Source organism: Dromiciops gliroides, chromosome 2, assembly GCF_019393635.1.
Source record: "Dromiciops gliroides isolate mDroGli1 chromosome 2, mDroGli1.pri, whole genome shotgun sequence".
Taxonomy (NCBI): Eukaryota; Metazoa; Chordata; class Mammalia; order Microbiotheria; family Microbiotheriidae; genus Dromiciops; species Dromiciops gliroides.
This window is the reverse complement of record NC_057862.1, coordinates 51,733,139-51,750,190: the sequence shown is the minus strand read 5'-3', so window position 1 is coordinate 51,750,190 and position 17,052 is coordinate 51,733,139. Positions and strand designations below refer to the sequence as shown.

Sequence of the window (17,052 nt, the reverse complement as noted above, 5' to 3'; positions counted from 1 at the left end):
AAAGCAATCTGATATAGGTTATATATGTGCAATCACATTAAACATATTTTTGCATGCCATGCTGTGCAAGAAGAATCAGATCCTTAGTGTTTCTTTCAAGCATCTCTTCTTTTAAGAGAGTAACTCCCCAAGGGAAGCAGGGGCACTTCCCAGGGTTATTGGAGCCCCTTCCCTCCTCCCTCTCCATGGTGCTAGAATGAGGCTCAGTTCATGGGACGGACTAACTCCCCTCTCACCGGTCTACATCCAAGATGCGGTTGGTTTCTCTGTTTACCACGTGAATAAGCAGCTCCGTCTGGGCAAAATTTACCCTGCCCCTCTGGTCCACATGGAACTGGGGTAGGAGAGGAAAGGGGGCATGAAAACTGCAACTTTGGGCAGACCACAAGCAAGAGAGCCCTCTGGAGCCCTCTCCTTTCTCTTTCTCCCTTTCCCCCTTCCCCATTCCCTTATTTTCTCTGCCTTAATAATAATAATAATAACAATAATAACAACAACAATAATAATAATAACAACAACTACTATTTATATTGTGCTCGAAGGTTTGCTAAGCCTTTTACAAATACTGCCTCATTTTATCCTTATAATAACACTGGAAGGTAAGTGCTATCACCATCTCCATTTCACAGATGAGGAAACTGAGGCTAGAAGTGACTTGACCTGGGTCACCCAACTAGTAAGTATCTGAGGCAGAATTTGCTGGCAATCTATCTACTAGGGTGCCCATTGCCTCCCCCTCATTTGCTTTCTACTCTCACATCCTCTTCCCTGTCCTGTGGCACCAGAAACTTGGAAAGGGTGGGATGGGACTGGGGCCTTAAGGAGCTGCACATGTGAGAAATGGTGTCAGCCTTAAAATAATGTGCCCTGGGGCAGCTAGGTGGTACAGTGGATAAAGCACTGGCCCTGGATTCAGGAGGACCTGAGTTCAAATCCAGCCTCAGACACTTTACACTTATTAGCTGTGTGACCCTAGGCAAGTCACTTAACCCCAACTGCCTCACCAAAAAACCAACCAAACAAAAGAAAATAATATGCCCCGAGATTTGGACTTCCTTGGTCCCCACCCTGCTCTCACATTGACCTTGCTCCCCTTTGCCCTGCGAATCTAGTGTTTTTGCACTCTGGACCTGGTCCTGTTTTCTTCTGGTCCAGCATTCCCTTGCCTCCACTGCTTCTCCCTCCTCCTGGCCATGGCCTCAGTACCTGAACATCATCGGTATTGACAATGGCGCCAGTGATGTTGGACAGCAGGCGGATGAACTCTTCCTCAAAGCCACGCACCCGGTCAGGGATCTCATTGATGATAATCTTCACCCTCTGGTCATCTCGCAGGATATAGATGCCCACAATGGCAGTGTCATTGTGACCAGCCAGATCCAGAGCGATGATGTCCACCACAAAATAGCCAGGGCTGTAGACCATAAAGAGGTCAAATGTGCGCAGGATTCCATCTACACTTCCTGAGTGGGAAAGGAGGTAAAGATGGTGTTGAAAGCCGTGGAGCTAAGTTGGGTCACTTCTGTAACCCTACTCCGCCCCTCTCCTTCCCCACCCCCCAACTTCTAGCCCCTGCCGCGCTGTTGGGAGAATCACAGACTCTACTCTGCTAGCCATGCTATGGAGAGGGGCCAAAGACTTGAATAATCTCTAAACAGATAACAGGACCATAGATTTAGTGCTAGAACGAGCATTGGAGGCCACCCAACCAGCTCATTTACAAATGAGTCAGCTGAAGCCCTGAGTGCTGAGGTGTCTTACCCATCAAGAACTGTTTTTTTTCTTTTTTTTCTTTTCTTTTTTCTTTTCTTTTCTTTTTTTTTTTTTTTTAGTGAGGCAATTGGGGTCAAGTGACTTGCCCAGGGTCACACAGCTAGTAAGTGTTAAGTGTCTGAGGCCAGATCCGAACCCAGGTACTCCTGATTCCAGGGCCGGTGCTTTATCCACTGCGCCACCTAGCTGCCCCTTTTCTTTTTCTTTCTTTCTTTTTTTTTTTTCATCAATAACTGTTGTGTCTAAGCCATCACCATGCTCACTCACATACATGTGGTGATACAGACATATATCAACTTGGGTACGTATTTATACATAAATATATACTTTTGAATGGATATATTGTTATATGTACCATCCAATTTTTGAGCTCTGCCAAAGGCCTGGATGCAGAGCAGGGGGCTGTCTGCTGGCAAAAAAATGTTTTCCCAGTATTCCCTATATCTAAGACCACCTTGGATTTAATCTCTGGGCAGCCTATCCAGATTGCTGCTGAACTGACTTTGGGCAAGGGGCTTTTGGGTAAGGCAATGCAGAAGTCTGAATGAGTGGGAGAGAAGGAAGAAGTAAAACGAGTAGAATGAAGGAAGAAGCCACCTTAGGTGGAAAGACACCCATAAGTCACAGCTGATCAGGTGAGAAAGAAGCCATGAGGACCTGCTGGAGGGCAAGACTGATTCTGTGCAGAGAATGAGCATCAGCAAGAGGAGCAGGGGGTGGGGAAGGGGAGGAGCCTGAACCTGTGGCCTCTTTCTTATTTTGACAGAGCTGCTTGTGTCTTTTTCAGTTTATATGTATAAAGGTGTTCATTCTTTAGATTTTATTTCCCTGTTGGACAGCAGAAATACTAAGGTATGTGTGTATTTTATTTAATGCTTACAAATGGAAAGATGAGACAGGAGGGGGAAAGAGAGGGGAAGAGAGAGAGAGAGAGAGAGAGAGAGAGAGAGAGAGAGAGAGAGAGCGAGAGAGAAACATTCTCTGCTTGTACTTTGAAGGGATGAAATATTAGGTCCAAATGCTTGAGTGGCTGGCCTTGGTTAGAGCCATTAGGACAAAGTGGACTGTTACTGAACTGCTACAAGCCTGGCAAAGAATCCCCAAATCCAGAATATCCCTAGTTTAAAAGCATGAACCCATACTGTGAGTGGGCACAGGGAAGAGACTTTCCTTTTACTTGCTGGGATTGTAAAGAAAGGGAAAAGGAGTGAGTTTCTTAGAAGGGGAAGTCCACGCCACAATTAAAAGATGAGCTGATCTTTGCATGAAAACCAAAAGCTGGAAGCTAAAGGGATGTCAACTATTGGTTAATAGCTAAGTAAATTATGGAATATGAATATCATTTACTATTTTTTATTGGGTAGTTTTCAACATTCATTTTCATAAGATTTAGAGTTCCAAATTTTTCTCCCTCCCTTCTTCCCTTTCCTCCCCCCATTACTATTATTATGCCATAAGAAATGATGAAATGAGTAGCTTCAGAGGAACTTGGTGACACAAGAAGAACTAGGAGAACAATTTCTACCATGTGAACATGATAAAGAAAAACAAATTCAAAAGACTTCAGAACTCTGATCAATGCAATGATAAACCATAATCCTGGGGGTGAGTGATGAAACATGCCACTTAGCTCCAGCCAGAGAGGGGACAGACTTAAAATAAATACACTTGTGAACAAGGCTAACATGGAAATGTGGGGTCTTTTTTTTGGGGGGGGGAGCGGGGCAATGAGGGTTAAGTGACTTGCCCAGGGTCACACAGCTAGTGTCAAGCGTCTGAGGCAGGATTTGAACCCAGGACCTCTTGAATCCAGGGCTGGTGCTTTATATACTGCATCACTTAGCTGCCCCAGAAATATGTTTTTTAAAACTATATTTGTTGGGGCAGCTAGGTGGCGCAGTAGATAGAGCACCGGCCCTGGATTCAGGAGGACCTGAGTTCAAATCCGACCTCAGACACTTTACAAACTTACTAGCTGTGTGATCCTGGGCAAGTCACTTAACCCCAATTGCCTCACAAAAACAAACAAACAAAACAAAACAAAACAAAAAACTATATTTGTTGGGGCAGCTAGGTGGCGCAGTGGATAGAGCGCTGGCTCTGTAGTCAGGAGAACCTGAGTTCAAATCCGGACCCAGACACTTAACACTTACTAGCTGTGTGACCCTGGGCAAGTCACTTAACCCCAATTGCCTCACCAAAAAAAAAACACCCCAAACCATATTTGTTGCTTATGGGGGTTTTATTTTTAAGTTTAACAATTGTTCAGTTTAAACCAAAAACAAAACAAAAATTGTTCAGTTTAGGGGGAGTAGTGGGGGTGCTTGCAAAGAGAGAAAGAAAAAAAGAAAGAAAGAGAGAAAGAAAGTGCTGAAAAAAAGATTCCCCCCATAGAAAGGTAGTGGAGGGGACAGAACAAATTGGGAGGCTCATATAGGTCCTCTGTCTCAGAAGGTGACAGATAACTCAGTTTGCCTTGCTCACCATCTCCCCCTGGTGGCTAACATGTGCATAATCAGTCACAAGACACATTTCTGTGCCCATCTTTCCTACCCAGATACATACCCGTACATGCACAATATGGTTTCTGAGACACACACAAATAAACTCACAATCCAATTGCTTACTCTGTGGTGCTCCAAACTCATGCCCAGGGGAAAGAGGACTGGGTTTGGAATTAAGAAAGGACTTGGGGGAGGGAGGGCAGATAGGTGGCACAGTGGATAAAGCACTGGCCCTGGATTCAGGAGGACCTCAGTTCAAATGCGGCCTCAGACACTTGACACTTACTAGCTGATAGATCCTGGGCAAGTCACTTAACCCTCACTGCCCCTCCAAAAAACAAAAAACAAAGACAAAACAAAACAAAAAAGGCCTGGGTTTGAATCTTACCTTCCATCCTTACTAGCTGCTCTGATTGTGAGGGAGGTCACTTAATTTCCTGACTCTGTTCCTAATCTGTAAAATGGGTACAGGAATGCCTATGGCCCTTAGCTCTCAAACATACATCATACATTGCATACCTTATCTCATGAAGATACGATGAGACTGATGCAATGTGATCTGTAAATCTTTAAGTGTTATACAAATGTCAGCTGTTACACATTCAGGGATTGGTGCACATGCACACATGCACACGCACATGCAGGCCTGGCCTCGTCCCACTTCCTACTCCAGCTCCATAGCGAGGCTTTTCTGGAGAACTCTAGAGTGACTGACCTCGCCTCCTTTGATCATAACTGAGTTTAGACTTGATGTCTATGGGGCTCTGAGTGAGGGCCCCGAGGGCTGCTGGGTGAGATTTGTCTCCCCTGACATGGGTCCCTCCCTTCCTCCCACCTCTGCTCAGGAGAGTTTGGCTCTTACCCATGGTAAAGACCTGGCCCACATCTTCTGAGTCATTGGAGTGCTCCCGGAAGTAGTGGATGGCCAGAATGCTGTAGAACACCAGGCTGTTATTGCCAATGTCATCGTCTGTGGCCAGCACCTGGATGAGTTCTGATCCCACCTTAGCATCTGTGGCCACTCCTGTGGGAAACAGCCAGTGAGTTGGGAAGGAGTGTATGGGTTTAGGGTCTACTGTGACCCCATGTTTTCCCCATATTCCTTCAATACGCCTATGGGAGGGGCTGCCTCTCCTTCCTTCTTGGACCCTCAAATACTTGCAGAGTCACCATTATAAAAGTGGCCCCTCCCTCATAGAACAGAAAACAGCGTGAATTCCCTCCCTTTAGGTGAACACCAAAGCCAAGACTCCCTAGGCACTCAGCTCATGGACTCTCTCCTTAGGGCAGCCTTAGTCAACCAGAGACAGGATGTTTGACCCTCATTATGATCCCTACACTTGGGAGTTGGGACTTGGTCGGCTGAGACAGAATCCTCTTCATTCCCTCCCTCGTCCTCAGCCCAGGCCCCTAGGCTGCCCAGACTGTGTCACCTGCAGTATACTCGGACTTGGTGAAGCGTGGCGGCTGGTCATTGATGTCCTCTATGACAATTCGCACCTCTTGGAGAGTCAGGTCCGTTGTGAGGTCAAGGGCCTGTGAAGCCCCTGGACCACGGGGGAGGGTCCAGCTCCGATTACTGGAGGCCTTGACAATGATGGAGAAGAGGGCTTCACGTTCACGGTCCAGATCCCGTATTACCAAGAGTCTCCCGTCTTTCTTCAGCAGGAAATTCTCATCTTCGTTGCCAGCTGGGGGACGGAGGTTGTGGGACAAGATTCAGTGAGGAGAGAAGGGGAAACAGAAGGGCTAGCTGAGGCCCTCTCCTGCCAAGTCCCGCCCCAGACTGGCCGCCCTCCTTACCTGCAATGAAATAGTAGACAATAGCATTGGGCCCCTCGTCTGCATCCACGGCTCCTGTCACATTGCCCACAAGGGTGCCAGGCTGGGAGTGCTCGGGCACGGAGAGGAGCTGGTACTGGGGGCTGCCTTTCTGCAGGACCAGGAGAGCAGTCACAGGTGTTAGGGATGGGCCGGTGGCCAGGCACCCCTGTGCTGGGAGTGGACAGAGCCCCATGGGAAGGACAGTGGCTCAGATGCTGGGAGGGACACAGGGAGAAGTGGCTTTCTGCACAAAAGGGCTGGACCACAAGAATGTGGTGACTCTCGTTACTAGTTCAGACACGGGATGTGGTCATTAGACGTCATATCTATCATTAGAAAGGGCAGCAAGACAGTGGAATACATGGACACATATTTATACCAAACACACACACACGTGTGTGTGTGAGTGAATGCATGCACATGTACATATCGACACATATGTGGCACCCAAGAGCACACACATGACTTAAAGACATGGATGCTCAAAAGGAAGAGAAAGAAAAAGGAGCAGCAGAGTCAACATGAACTTAAGTCTCCCTGTCTGATTTCCTTTAGGCTTGGGGGGAGCTGGTTACCCTGCCTGGGATGCATCACAAAGCCCATGTATCTACATTGGAGGGGATAGGGGAGCACAGGGGAGAGAGGAGGTGGGGAGTGCTACTCTGCTCACATCACTGCTATGGGACCAGGGAGAGGATCCTGGCTGGAGAATCGCAGGATAGCTTCCCACCATCCAGCCTGAGCCCCACCAGAAGCAGGAGGGAAAGGGGGTGAGGGGAGAAGGCTTTGAGCTCACTGGGGGTCTCACGAAGATGGGCTCATTGTCATCAATGTCATCCAGCGCCACCTGCAGGGGTTGCATGGTCTCGTAGGGCACTGGCTGGCCCAGGTCGCTGGCCACCAGGATCAGCTGGAGGGGAGGAAGCAAGGTTAGAGAGAGGCCCCTTGGGTTTACCAGACAACGAAAAGTCCTTACAAGGGGCTGGGGAGAACACTGGGAATTTTAGAACTGGGGGTGGTGGTGGTGGAAACTTCCAATCAGGTATAAACCAGGGATCAAGCCAAGGGTATTTGTTTTAGACTTTCCTTATTGAAGGAAATGATGTGTGTCTGCATGTGGGGTAAAGTTGGCAAGAGCTTGGCAGAGGAAAGACCCTTTTCTTGCTTCTGGTTTCAAGAGAGGACCCTCTTCAGGGAGAGACTCCTGGAGAGAGACTAGATTTTGGGAAGTAACAGACAGAGCTGGGATATCTCATTCCCACCAGGAGAGAGTATCTAATCGTATCCCAGGGTAAATCTCCCAAAGTCTCCAGGGAGGCAAGTTGGCAATCTGGGATATACTGAGAAGCCAGCTCCTCTACGTGTCTGCTGCTTCTCAAAGTCTTTTCTCTCTCTCCAGGAGTGTCTCTTTGAAGAGGGCCTGGAACTGCACGCATCCTCTCTTGAAACTAGAAGCAAGAAAAGGGGCTCTCCTACACTAGGTTTGAACCTGGGGTTGTACTGCTGGAGGGGCTGGATGAAGCTGTAAGGGATGAAGTGATTGGGTATTGATGCTGTCCAGTTAGATGTCCCTAGGCCAACATTTCCTAAATCCCTGGGCTGCAGAATGCTTTTGGATATTGATAGACCTTGAACAATGATCTAAGGGTGACCTGGGGGAGGTAATTAATACTCCTTAGAGAAAGTTATCATGAGGAAACTTTTAAAATAGAGAAAACGAAGCCTCATATAGTGTAGGAGAAATTAATTTATTCATGTTGAGGATGGTGGTTATTCACTTTCAGGGTCATTGGCGGGGGACAGTTCTGTCACCGATGTGGATTCAATCTTCCCTTGCTGTTGCTGAGTGGCTGTACCGAATAAAGCCCTGTCACCTGCTGGCTAGCCTTTGGCTATGCCCTCAGCTGGGGCTGGACCTTGGACAGCAGCCTCGTACAGGCACAGCCCCAGAGAAACCAGGGTCCTCGTTTTCTTACAATGAGGCACGTGAGGAGGACTTTGGTGGAGGATACTGATGCTGTATCGTGTTGAATATTTGTGAGGGAATCCTATTTCTAGATCCAAAACCCTCTCATGGCACTCCCTTTTACAGGTCTTAGGCCATGAGTGTTCTACAGGCTGTGGTTTGGGAAATGCCATCCTAGGTGGTGGAAAGACCAGAGATGGCTCCCTCATCCCTTATTTCTTACTCTTTCTCACCCTCAAGGAAAAGTGGTAATTGGACATTTCCACCAGTGCCCTTGGGGTAGTATGGCTAGGGACTAGATCTGTGATTTCATGGGCAATGGGAACCTCCATGTAAAGAAACTCCCTCTACCAATGCTGGTTGGCACCCTCTCTACAGTTTAAAGTTGCTTATGGTACCAACAGGGTAAGTGATTTGCTGAAAGTCATGTCGGCAGTATGTGTCAGAGGCAGGAGTTAAACCTAGGTCTTCATGATCATTAGTGACATCCAGAGGCCCCTTACACTGTACACAGCCTGCTGTTCTCTGTCCAGACGTTTGGCAGTTTGGATCAGCCCACTGATGGGATCAATCGTGAAATATTCCCAGTCTCGGTTCCCCGCTGTCTTCAGGAAACTGTAGCGGACAGCCCCATTGAGTCCTTCATCCTTATCTGTGGCATAGACCTCGTAAACGTTTGACCGCAGAGGGATTTCCTATTAGAACACAGGAAGGTTTACTAGTTCTTTCTTAGATTATGTGAATCTCCTGGAATCCTCAGTGAGAATCCCAGTTCCTAGAAGGGAATAATCCTGGGTGGGAGGAGTTGTTTGTGGGATCTTTGTGCCACCTTGTGTCTGTGCTTGGGAACTGACCCTTTCTCTGCACCTTGGGGGGAATCCAACCTCTAACCCGCTCCAGAGTACAGGAGCTGTGTCCCTTCCCCTCCCCACAGTTTGTTAAGACCAGAATAGATTTGGTAAGTTTGGGAAAAGATAGTAATATAGGGAACTTGGTGAGATACTCAGAAAACCCACAGGGATTCTTATTTTCATCCCTGTTTGACTGTCCCATGGTCGTCCATGGTAGCCCATGATGGGCTTGGCCTTGGAACCCTCCAAAGTCCTATAAGATATCTGTTTGACTTAATGGTTGCTACTGTCCTGATAGCAATTCAGGTGGGCTGGGGCGGGGTACAAATGCCATACCTCCAAGATGTGCAGGATGGTACCATTGGGTGGACGGACAAAAACTGGCCGGTTGTCGTTGACATCAATGACTTCCACGTAGAGCATAGTGGTGCCCCAAAGTGGGGGCTGCCCACCGTCTGTAGCTACCACCGTTAGGTTGAACCTCTCATAAGACTGCAGCGGCCTCCGGGTTGTTACCAGGCCTGAATCCTTGTCAATTTGGAATGCCTCTGTTAGGGCAGAGGGTTGTTTTAGGGACTGTCTCATCGATCACAGAATTTCTTTTTTTTTTTAAACTTATTTCTGCATTAGTCATTGTGAAAGAAGAATCAGAACACAAGGGAAAAACTTCAAAAAGAAAAAAAAACAGCCAAAAAGTAGAAACAGTATGGTTCAATCTGCATTCAGAATCCATAGTTCTTTTTTCTGGATGTTGAGAACATTTTCTATTATGAGTTCTTTGAAACTGTTTTGGATCATTGCACTGTTGAGAAGAACCAAGTCTATCACAGTTGATCATCACATAATGTTGCTATTACTGTGTACAATGCTCTCCTGGTTCTGCTCATTTCACTTGGCATCAGTTTATGTAAATCCTTCCAGGTTTCTCTGAAATCTTCCTGCTCATCATTTCTTACAGCACAGTAGTATTCCATTACATTCATATACCACAACTTGTTTAGCCATTCCCCAGCTGGTGGGCATTCCCTCGATTTTCAATTCTTTGCCACCACAGAGAGAGCTGCTATAAATATTTTTGTACATTTGGGTCCTTTCCCCTCTTCTATTATCTCTTTGGGATACAGACCTAGCAGTGGTACCACTGGGTCAAAGGGTATGAACAGTCCCATAGCCCTTTGGGCATAGTTCCAAATTGCTCTCCAGAATGGTTGGATCAGTTTACAGCTCCACCAACAATGCATTAGTGTTCCAATTTTTCCACAGCTTCTCCAACATTTATTATTTTCCTTTTTTGTCATATTTGCCAATCTGATAGGTGTGAGGTGGCACCTCAGAGTTGTTTTTGTGGTTTTTTTTTGGTGAGGCAATTGGGGTTAAGTGACTTGCCCAGGGTCACACAGCTAGTAACTGTTAAGTGTCTGAGGCCAGATTTGAATTCAGGTACTCCTGAATTCAGGGACGGTGCTCTATCCACTGCACCACCTAGCTGCCCCCAGATTTGTTTTAATTTGCATTTCTCTAATCATTAGTGAATTAGAACATTTTTTCATATGGCAATAGATAGCTTTGATTTCTTCATCTGAAAACTGCCTGTTCATATCCTTTGACCATTTCTCAATTGGGGAATGACCTGCATTCTTATAAATTTGATTTGGTTCCCTATATATTTTAGAAATGAGGCCTTTACTGACTGTAGTTCTGCCTCCCTTCTAATTTTGGCTGCATTGCCTCTGTTTGTACAAAATCTTTTTAATTTAATGTAATCAAAGTCATCCATTTTGCATTTCATAATATTCTTTATCTCTTGTTTGGACATAAATTGTTTTCCTCTCCATAGATCTGAGAGGTAAACTACTCCCTCCTCTCCTAATTTACCTATGGTATCATCCTTTATGTCTAAATCATGTCCCCATTTTGACCTTATTTTGGTATATGGTGTAAGATGTTGGTCTATGCTTAGTTTCTGCCATACTATCTTCCAGTTCTCCCAGCAGTTTTGGTCAAATACTGAGTTCCTATCCTATCTCTCACAGAATTTCAAAGATGAAAGAGATCAGCATGCACCTGTTTTATAATAGTCTTGTCTACCACGTATCTGACATGGTTTTTTTGCCCCTATATTTTGATTGAAGAGCTCCAGTAATGGGGAGCCCACTACCTCCCAAGGCAGCCCATTCTACTTTTGGATAATTAATTATTAGAAAGCTTTTCCTTACATCAATTTGAAATCTACCTCTGCGACCTTGACCCATTGTTCCTAGTTTTGTCTTCTGGGGTCAAATGAAAAAGTCTAGGTACTTTTCTACATGAAAGTCCTTCAAATTCTCAAATCATCTATGATGTCCCCTCTAAGCTGTCTCTCCTCCCAGTTCCCATCCTTTCCCCTAGCTCCACTGGGGCCACCCCAATGGAAGAGTTGCCACTCACCCTGTTTCCTACTAATTCCATATCACCTATTTATTGGATCTTTTAACCATCACCTGTTGCTACATTAACATGTATATGATATCACATCTCTTAACTCCTAAGGCATGCTGGCTAATGCTCTCTACTGAGGAAGCTGAAGATGAGTCGGGGAATACCCAATCCATGGTCAACCAAGAATGGGGTGGTGGACAAGTCTGCTGCCCTGTCAGGAGGGGCCACAGCTTCAATAGTATTCCCAATTCTCCACCAAGTGGGCTGTGAAGGCCACTCACCTACACCAGGGCCTTCAATGGAATAAGCCAGTTCTCCATTCTCCCCTTCATCCTGGTCAGTGGCCATCATGGTGATGACTGAAGTACCCGCAGGCTCATTCTCATAAACACTGGTGCTGAACTGTGACTTGGAAAACTGAGGTCGGCAGTCGTTGACATCCAGCACTTGTATCACCACCTAGTGTTTGGGGTGGGTGATAAGCACAAGGTCATGACCCTTTGGGCATTTGGACAGAAGTGTGAGGCAGCCTCAGATGAGGGAGGGGATGCCAATGAGGTCCTTAGGGTAGGGCCCAATTCTTTGTTTATGGACAGGACCCTACTTTATAAGCCTGAACTCGACACTCTTTCAATTCCTCCTGATTTTAGAGTTTCTGACCTTCGACATATATCTAGATCTATACATCACTATAGTTGGTGGTCTAGACTTGGGGTCCTATTTGTTGACTGCCCCACAATATTGCTCTTAGATCATTTGGCCTGGTGACCTGACCCAGTGCTGTATCCACTGCGCCACCTAGCTGCCCCCACATAGGCTCTTAATAAATGTTTATTGATCGATTGAGTGATTGAGTGAATGTGAAGCAGGAGTGGGAATGCTAGTAGCAGTGGTAGCAGGAAGATGTGGCTTGTCTTACACACCTGGCAGCCTCAATTTCCTGGAAGAATCTGCTTGCAGCGACAGCTGATCCTTCCAAAATCATCACTTAGTCAAACCATCCCCTAGGTCCCCCACCTCAATATCCCTTAGATCCCCCATTCCTTACCTGGACAGAATTCTCCCTGCGGTTGCTGGGGATGTCCCCAGGGTTGTCCTTAGCCAAGGCTGTAAGGATGTAGTGAGCCTTTGTCTCTCGGTCCAGGGAGGACAACACATAGATGTCTCCCTAGAAGAATAGGAGAAATTGGCTTTAGTCTCTCTTCTCCTTTCCCAGACCTGGCCAGTCTAAGGCCTGCACTGGGGAGTGCAGCAGTGAAGGGGTTAGGTGATGGTTGGCTGCCCCCAATGGAGTGGAGAGAGGCTGGTTATCTAGCTAGGTGGTATCTATGGGAGGAGACTCACCCTTGCTGAACCCCTGTTCCTCTAAATAAAGTGAGGTGGCTTCTGCCACCTCTGAAATCCTGTAGTTCTTATTGTTTGTACCTTTTGGGGACATTATTTCATACTGTTAATGATTGTTCCATAAGACACTAGTGGTGCATTCTTTCCCCACCTCTTTCCTCCAGGGGGGTGCTTAATGTTTCTGTGGGCTCTTAGCTCACTTTATTTAGTCTTTTTTCTTATTTCTGGGTGGAGGAAACTTAGGATCTGTTTTTAAATGCACATTTAAATTTCTAAGCTTTCACAGCATTTATATAGCTTTTAAGCTAATATAAATAATGTTAGCCAGCAGAACTGAGAGACTACATTTCTTATTGTTCATATGTATATAGGAAGGGGAGAAAGTATTCCACGTTCAGAGAAAGAAGACTGACTGGTGAATGATGATTTGGGGGCTTGGAGCTAATTTATAACCACTGAAAAAAGTGAGAGAGGTTGGTGTTATATATTCTTATTTTGAATCATGATGTGGCAAGAACTACAGATTAATAACCCCTGTTCTAGAGAGTTTCCTAAATGACTGGATCACACAGTCAGTATGTATTAGAGGTGAGACTTAAACCTAGGTCTTCTTGATTCCAAGGCCAGATCTCTATCCACGTTGCCACACTGCCTCTCTATAAAAACAATATTTACTTAGTGACTGATTTAAGAGGGGATGCAGTTTCCCATGCTCTACCAAATACAGGGGCAGAAATTGAGGGAATTGGGATTCTTTAATGTAGGAAGAATTATTCATAAATCTCTTAATGACTAGAAAGAACAGTTACTATAGACAGAACTGTGACTCACTGTCCTACTTGTCTACTAAGACAGAAGGAGCACAAATTGGTTTAAATTGAGAGATTTTCAAAACTCTAAGAATGATCTTATAATTAGCATCAATGGATAGTACAATGGCTTTCATAGATTTAGAACTGGAAGGAATCTTAGAAATCATTGTGCTTCTTGCACCCATTTTACAGAGGAGAGAACTGAGGTGCAAAGAGGAAAAATAGTTTGCCCAAACAGCTTGATAGTGGCTGAATTGGGACTTGAACCCATATCCCCTAATCAAGTGATCTTTCCATCAAATCATGATGCCAACTCAGGTGTGGCTGAAGGTTGTTACAGAATTAGCTATACTGGGGAATCAAATCTCCATAAATCTGGGAGGGTCAAACTCAGAGGAATGGAGTTGAATGTGATAACCTCTAAAAGTCTTTCAAGTCTACAACCCTGGATTCTCAGCCATTACTCCCCTCCTTCCATACCTCTCATTCCCTCCCATTGCATTTACCATCCCTCCTCCACCATGACATGCTCCTTGACATGAGGGACAGTTTCATTTTTTTCCATTTTATTCTTTGTACTCCCACTGCCTAGCATGATACCTGGTATATACCAGGTGCTTTTAATTAATGCTTGTTGACTGACTCATTTACCGTGGTGGGGTTGATCCCAAATTTGCCTTCTCCATCACCCAGGCTGTATTCTATGAGGGCAAAGGGCCCTGAGTCAGCATCGGTGGCAGTGACAGTGAGGATGATTGTGCCCACTGGTGCGTCCTCAAACACAGATTCCTGAGGCCAGGTAGAAAGACAGAAGGGAGAGAGTCTAGGCATTAGCAAATAAAGGCTCCTAATACTTCACTCCCCCTCTAAGCCTGTGAATTCAAGGCTGGTGGATTCTCTAGTATGAGGGTTAATGAAGGATACAGGGCACAACCTGACCTAAAGGCTGGGACTCTTAACAACAACAATAATAATGATTATACCTAGTATTTATATAGGTTTGCAAAGCACTTTACATACATTATATTACCTTGGTCCCAACAACCATGTGAGTTAGCTCCTATTATTATCCCCACTTTAGAAATTAAGAAACTGAGGGTAAGATTAAGCGACTTGCCCAGGGCCACACAGCTCATAAGTGTCTGAGGCAGGATTCAATATCAGGTATTCCTGATTCTTAATCCAGCACTCTAACTACTTTTCTACCTAGATGCCTCAAGATCAAAGTCTGGTGGGTTGTGGGCAGGGGCTTCATTAAATCACTGGCTGACCTCCAAGTGACATTCCACATGATATCACAAATCCCTAAAATTCCTTCCCTGTAAAGACTCACCTAGGCACTTGTTATATTATAGAAATGTGCTCATCCTGATGAATGATAGTAGCCTATCCCCGCCTGCCCTACCCACCATGCACCTCTCCCAGCAATGGACAACCCCATTCACCTGATAGGAGGGCTGGTCAAAGATGGGATTGTTGTCATTGATGTCCACAATCTCCAGGTAGACAGGGATTTCTGCAGCCCTGGGAGGGGAGCCATTGTCTGCAGCTTGGACGGTGAAGTTCACCCAGTGCACCTCCTCATAGTCCACAGTGCGGTTGGCAATGATCTTCCCTGAAATATATAGGAATCCACCATTCTCTCCATGTTTTCCTCAGTAAGAATGATAGCTGAGTGGGCCATGGAGTTAAAATCCACTTGGAAGGAAAGCGTGGGGTAGCAGAGAAGGGCATAAGAGACCCTGGGTTCAAATCCTATTTGTTGCCTGTATGACCTTGGGCAAACTACTTTCCCTCTTTGATGAACCTCTCCTATAGAGTGAAGGGGTTGTATTCGATCCTCTCTAAAGTTCCTATAGGGAGTCTCATCCCATCCCCTTCTGTCTCCTCCAGAAAGATTGTCCTTATTATAATCCCCCCTTCCTTAATCTCTATCCATTGGCACTTTCCCTGCTCTCCACCAACATGACTCTTCTTCCCCACTCCTTAAAAAACTCTTGTGAGGTCACTTGATCCTTCCATCCCCTCCATATTGTCCTACAACTCTCCTTTCATTGGCTCAAGTCATTGAAAAAGTTGTCTCCATTTGGCACGACCCCTTTCTCTCCTTTCACTTTCTTCTAGACCTTCTTCCCTCTAGCTTCAGATCTCATCCCTCATTCAAGTGAGAGCATGTCCCCCCACCCCATGAAGTTACCAGGGGTCTGTCTCTCCATTGCCAAATCCAATGGCATTTTCTCAGTTATCCTCTCTTCTCTGCATTATTTAACACCGTTCACTGCTTCCTCCTTCTAGACACTCTCCTTTTAGGACTTTCTTGCCCACTAACTATGGGCATATCCCAAGGTTCTGCCCTGGACTCTTTTCTCACTTTTTCTTTCTTGGTTCTGGGTATTTTCTCTGCTTGTCTGTCCCCTTGTCTTTCCTCTGTTCTAGGTTCTGTAGTTTCTTTTAAGTGCCAACTAAAATCCCATCTTCTACTTCAAGGCTTTCTTAATTCTAGTGCCTTCCCTTTCTCTTAATTATTTCTGATTTATCCTGTATGTAGTTCGCTTATAAATATTTTTTGCTTATGGTTTCCCTCATTAGATTGGGAGCTCTGTGACAGCAGGGGATTATCTTTTGCCCCTCATTGTATCTCCAGTGCTTTGCACAATGCTTGACACTTAGCAAGCACTTAATAAATGTTGATTGACTGACTTGGTAATCACATCACCTCCCATGAGGTTTTTTTTGGGGGGGGGGGCGGGACAACGAGGGTTAAGTGACTTGCCCAGGGTCACAGGTCGGATTTGAACTCAGGTCCTACTGAATCCAGGGCTGGTGCTTTATCCACTGTGCCACCTAGATGCCCCTTCCCATGAGTTTAATGGTCATTTCTATGCATATGATTGCCAGATCTATTTATCCATTCCTAACATTTCTCCTTATCTCCAATCTTGAATTGCCAACTACTTATTCAACATTTTGACCTGGCTGTCTCATAAGCATCTTTGTTTCATCATGTCCAAAACTGAATCCTCATATTTCTCCTGCCCATCTACCCTTCTTCCAAACTTCCTTTAGTTCTGTCAAAACACCTCCATATTTTCTGTTACCCTGTTTTGAAAACTCAATATCATCCTGGATTCTTTGCTTTCACTCATCCTCCATTTTCCATCAGTTTTCAAATCTTCTTCTTTCTCTCTAGGCATCTCTCATATACTCCCCTTTATAATTTACTCAGCCATCACCCTGGATCTAGCCCCCCACCCTTTCACTGGGACTATTGGAATAGCCTTTGAATTGGTTTCCCTCTCCTCCAATCCATTCTCTATACAGCAGCCAAAGTGATTTTCCTAATCCGCAGGCCATCTCTACTCAATAAACTTGGGTGGCTCATTATTACTTTTAGGATCAAAACTTCTTAAAAACCTGATGCATCCCTACCTCTCCAGTTTTCTTATATATCTCTCCTCTCCACATATTCTATGGCCCAGACACAAGAGAGCACTTCCTGTTCCTCACACAGGAAGCTGTATCTCCTACCTTCATACTTCTGCATTGGCTGCCCAGAAGGC

General features: G+C 45.5%; 1 protein-coding gene across 1 annotated transcript in view; it reads right to left on the bottom strand.

Moving 5' to 3' along the window:
* The window catches only part of CDH23 (cadherin related 23), a 623,958-nt gene that overhangs the window by 6,058 nt on the left and 600,848 nt on the right, over positions 1-17,052 (bottom strand). Inside the window, exons 50-61 of the mRNA XM_043983602.1 lie at positions 14,938-15,107; positions 14,144-14,281; positions 12,385-12,504; positions 11,618-11,795; positions 9,255-9,466; positions 8,571-8,762; positions 6,898-7,011; positions 6,081-6,210; positions 5,711-5,968; positions 5,140-5,301; positions 1,207-1,463; positions 237-334 (exon numbers count right to left, since the gene is read on the bottom strand). Coding sequence (XP_043839537.1) covers positions 237-334; positions 1,207-1,463; positions 5,140-5,301; positions 5,711-5,968; positions 6,081-6,210; positions 6,898-7,011; positions 8,571-8,762; positions 9,255-9,466; positions 11,618-11,795; positions 12,385-12,504; positions 14,144-14,281; positions 14,938-15,107 — 2,029 coding nt within the window. The remainder of the gene's footprint in view (positions 1-236; positions 335-1,206; positions 1,464-5,139; positions 5,302-5,710; positions 5,969-6,080; positions 6,211-6,897; positions 7,012-8,570; positions 8,763-9,254; positions 9,467-11,617; positions 11,796-12,384; positions 12,505-14,143; positions 14,282-14,937; positions 15,108-17,052) is intronic.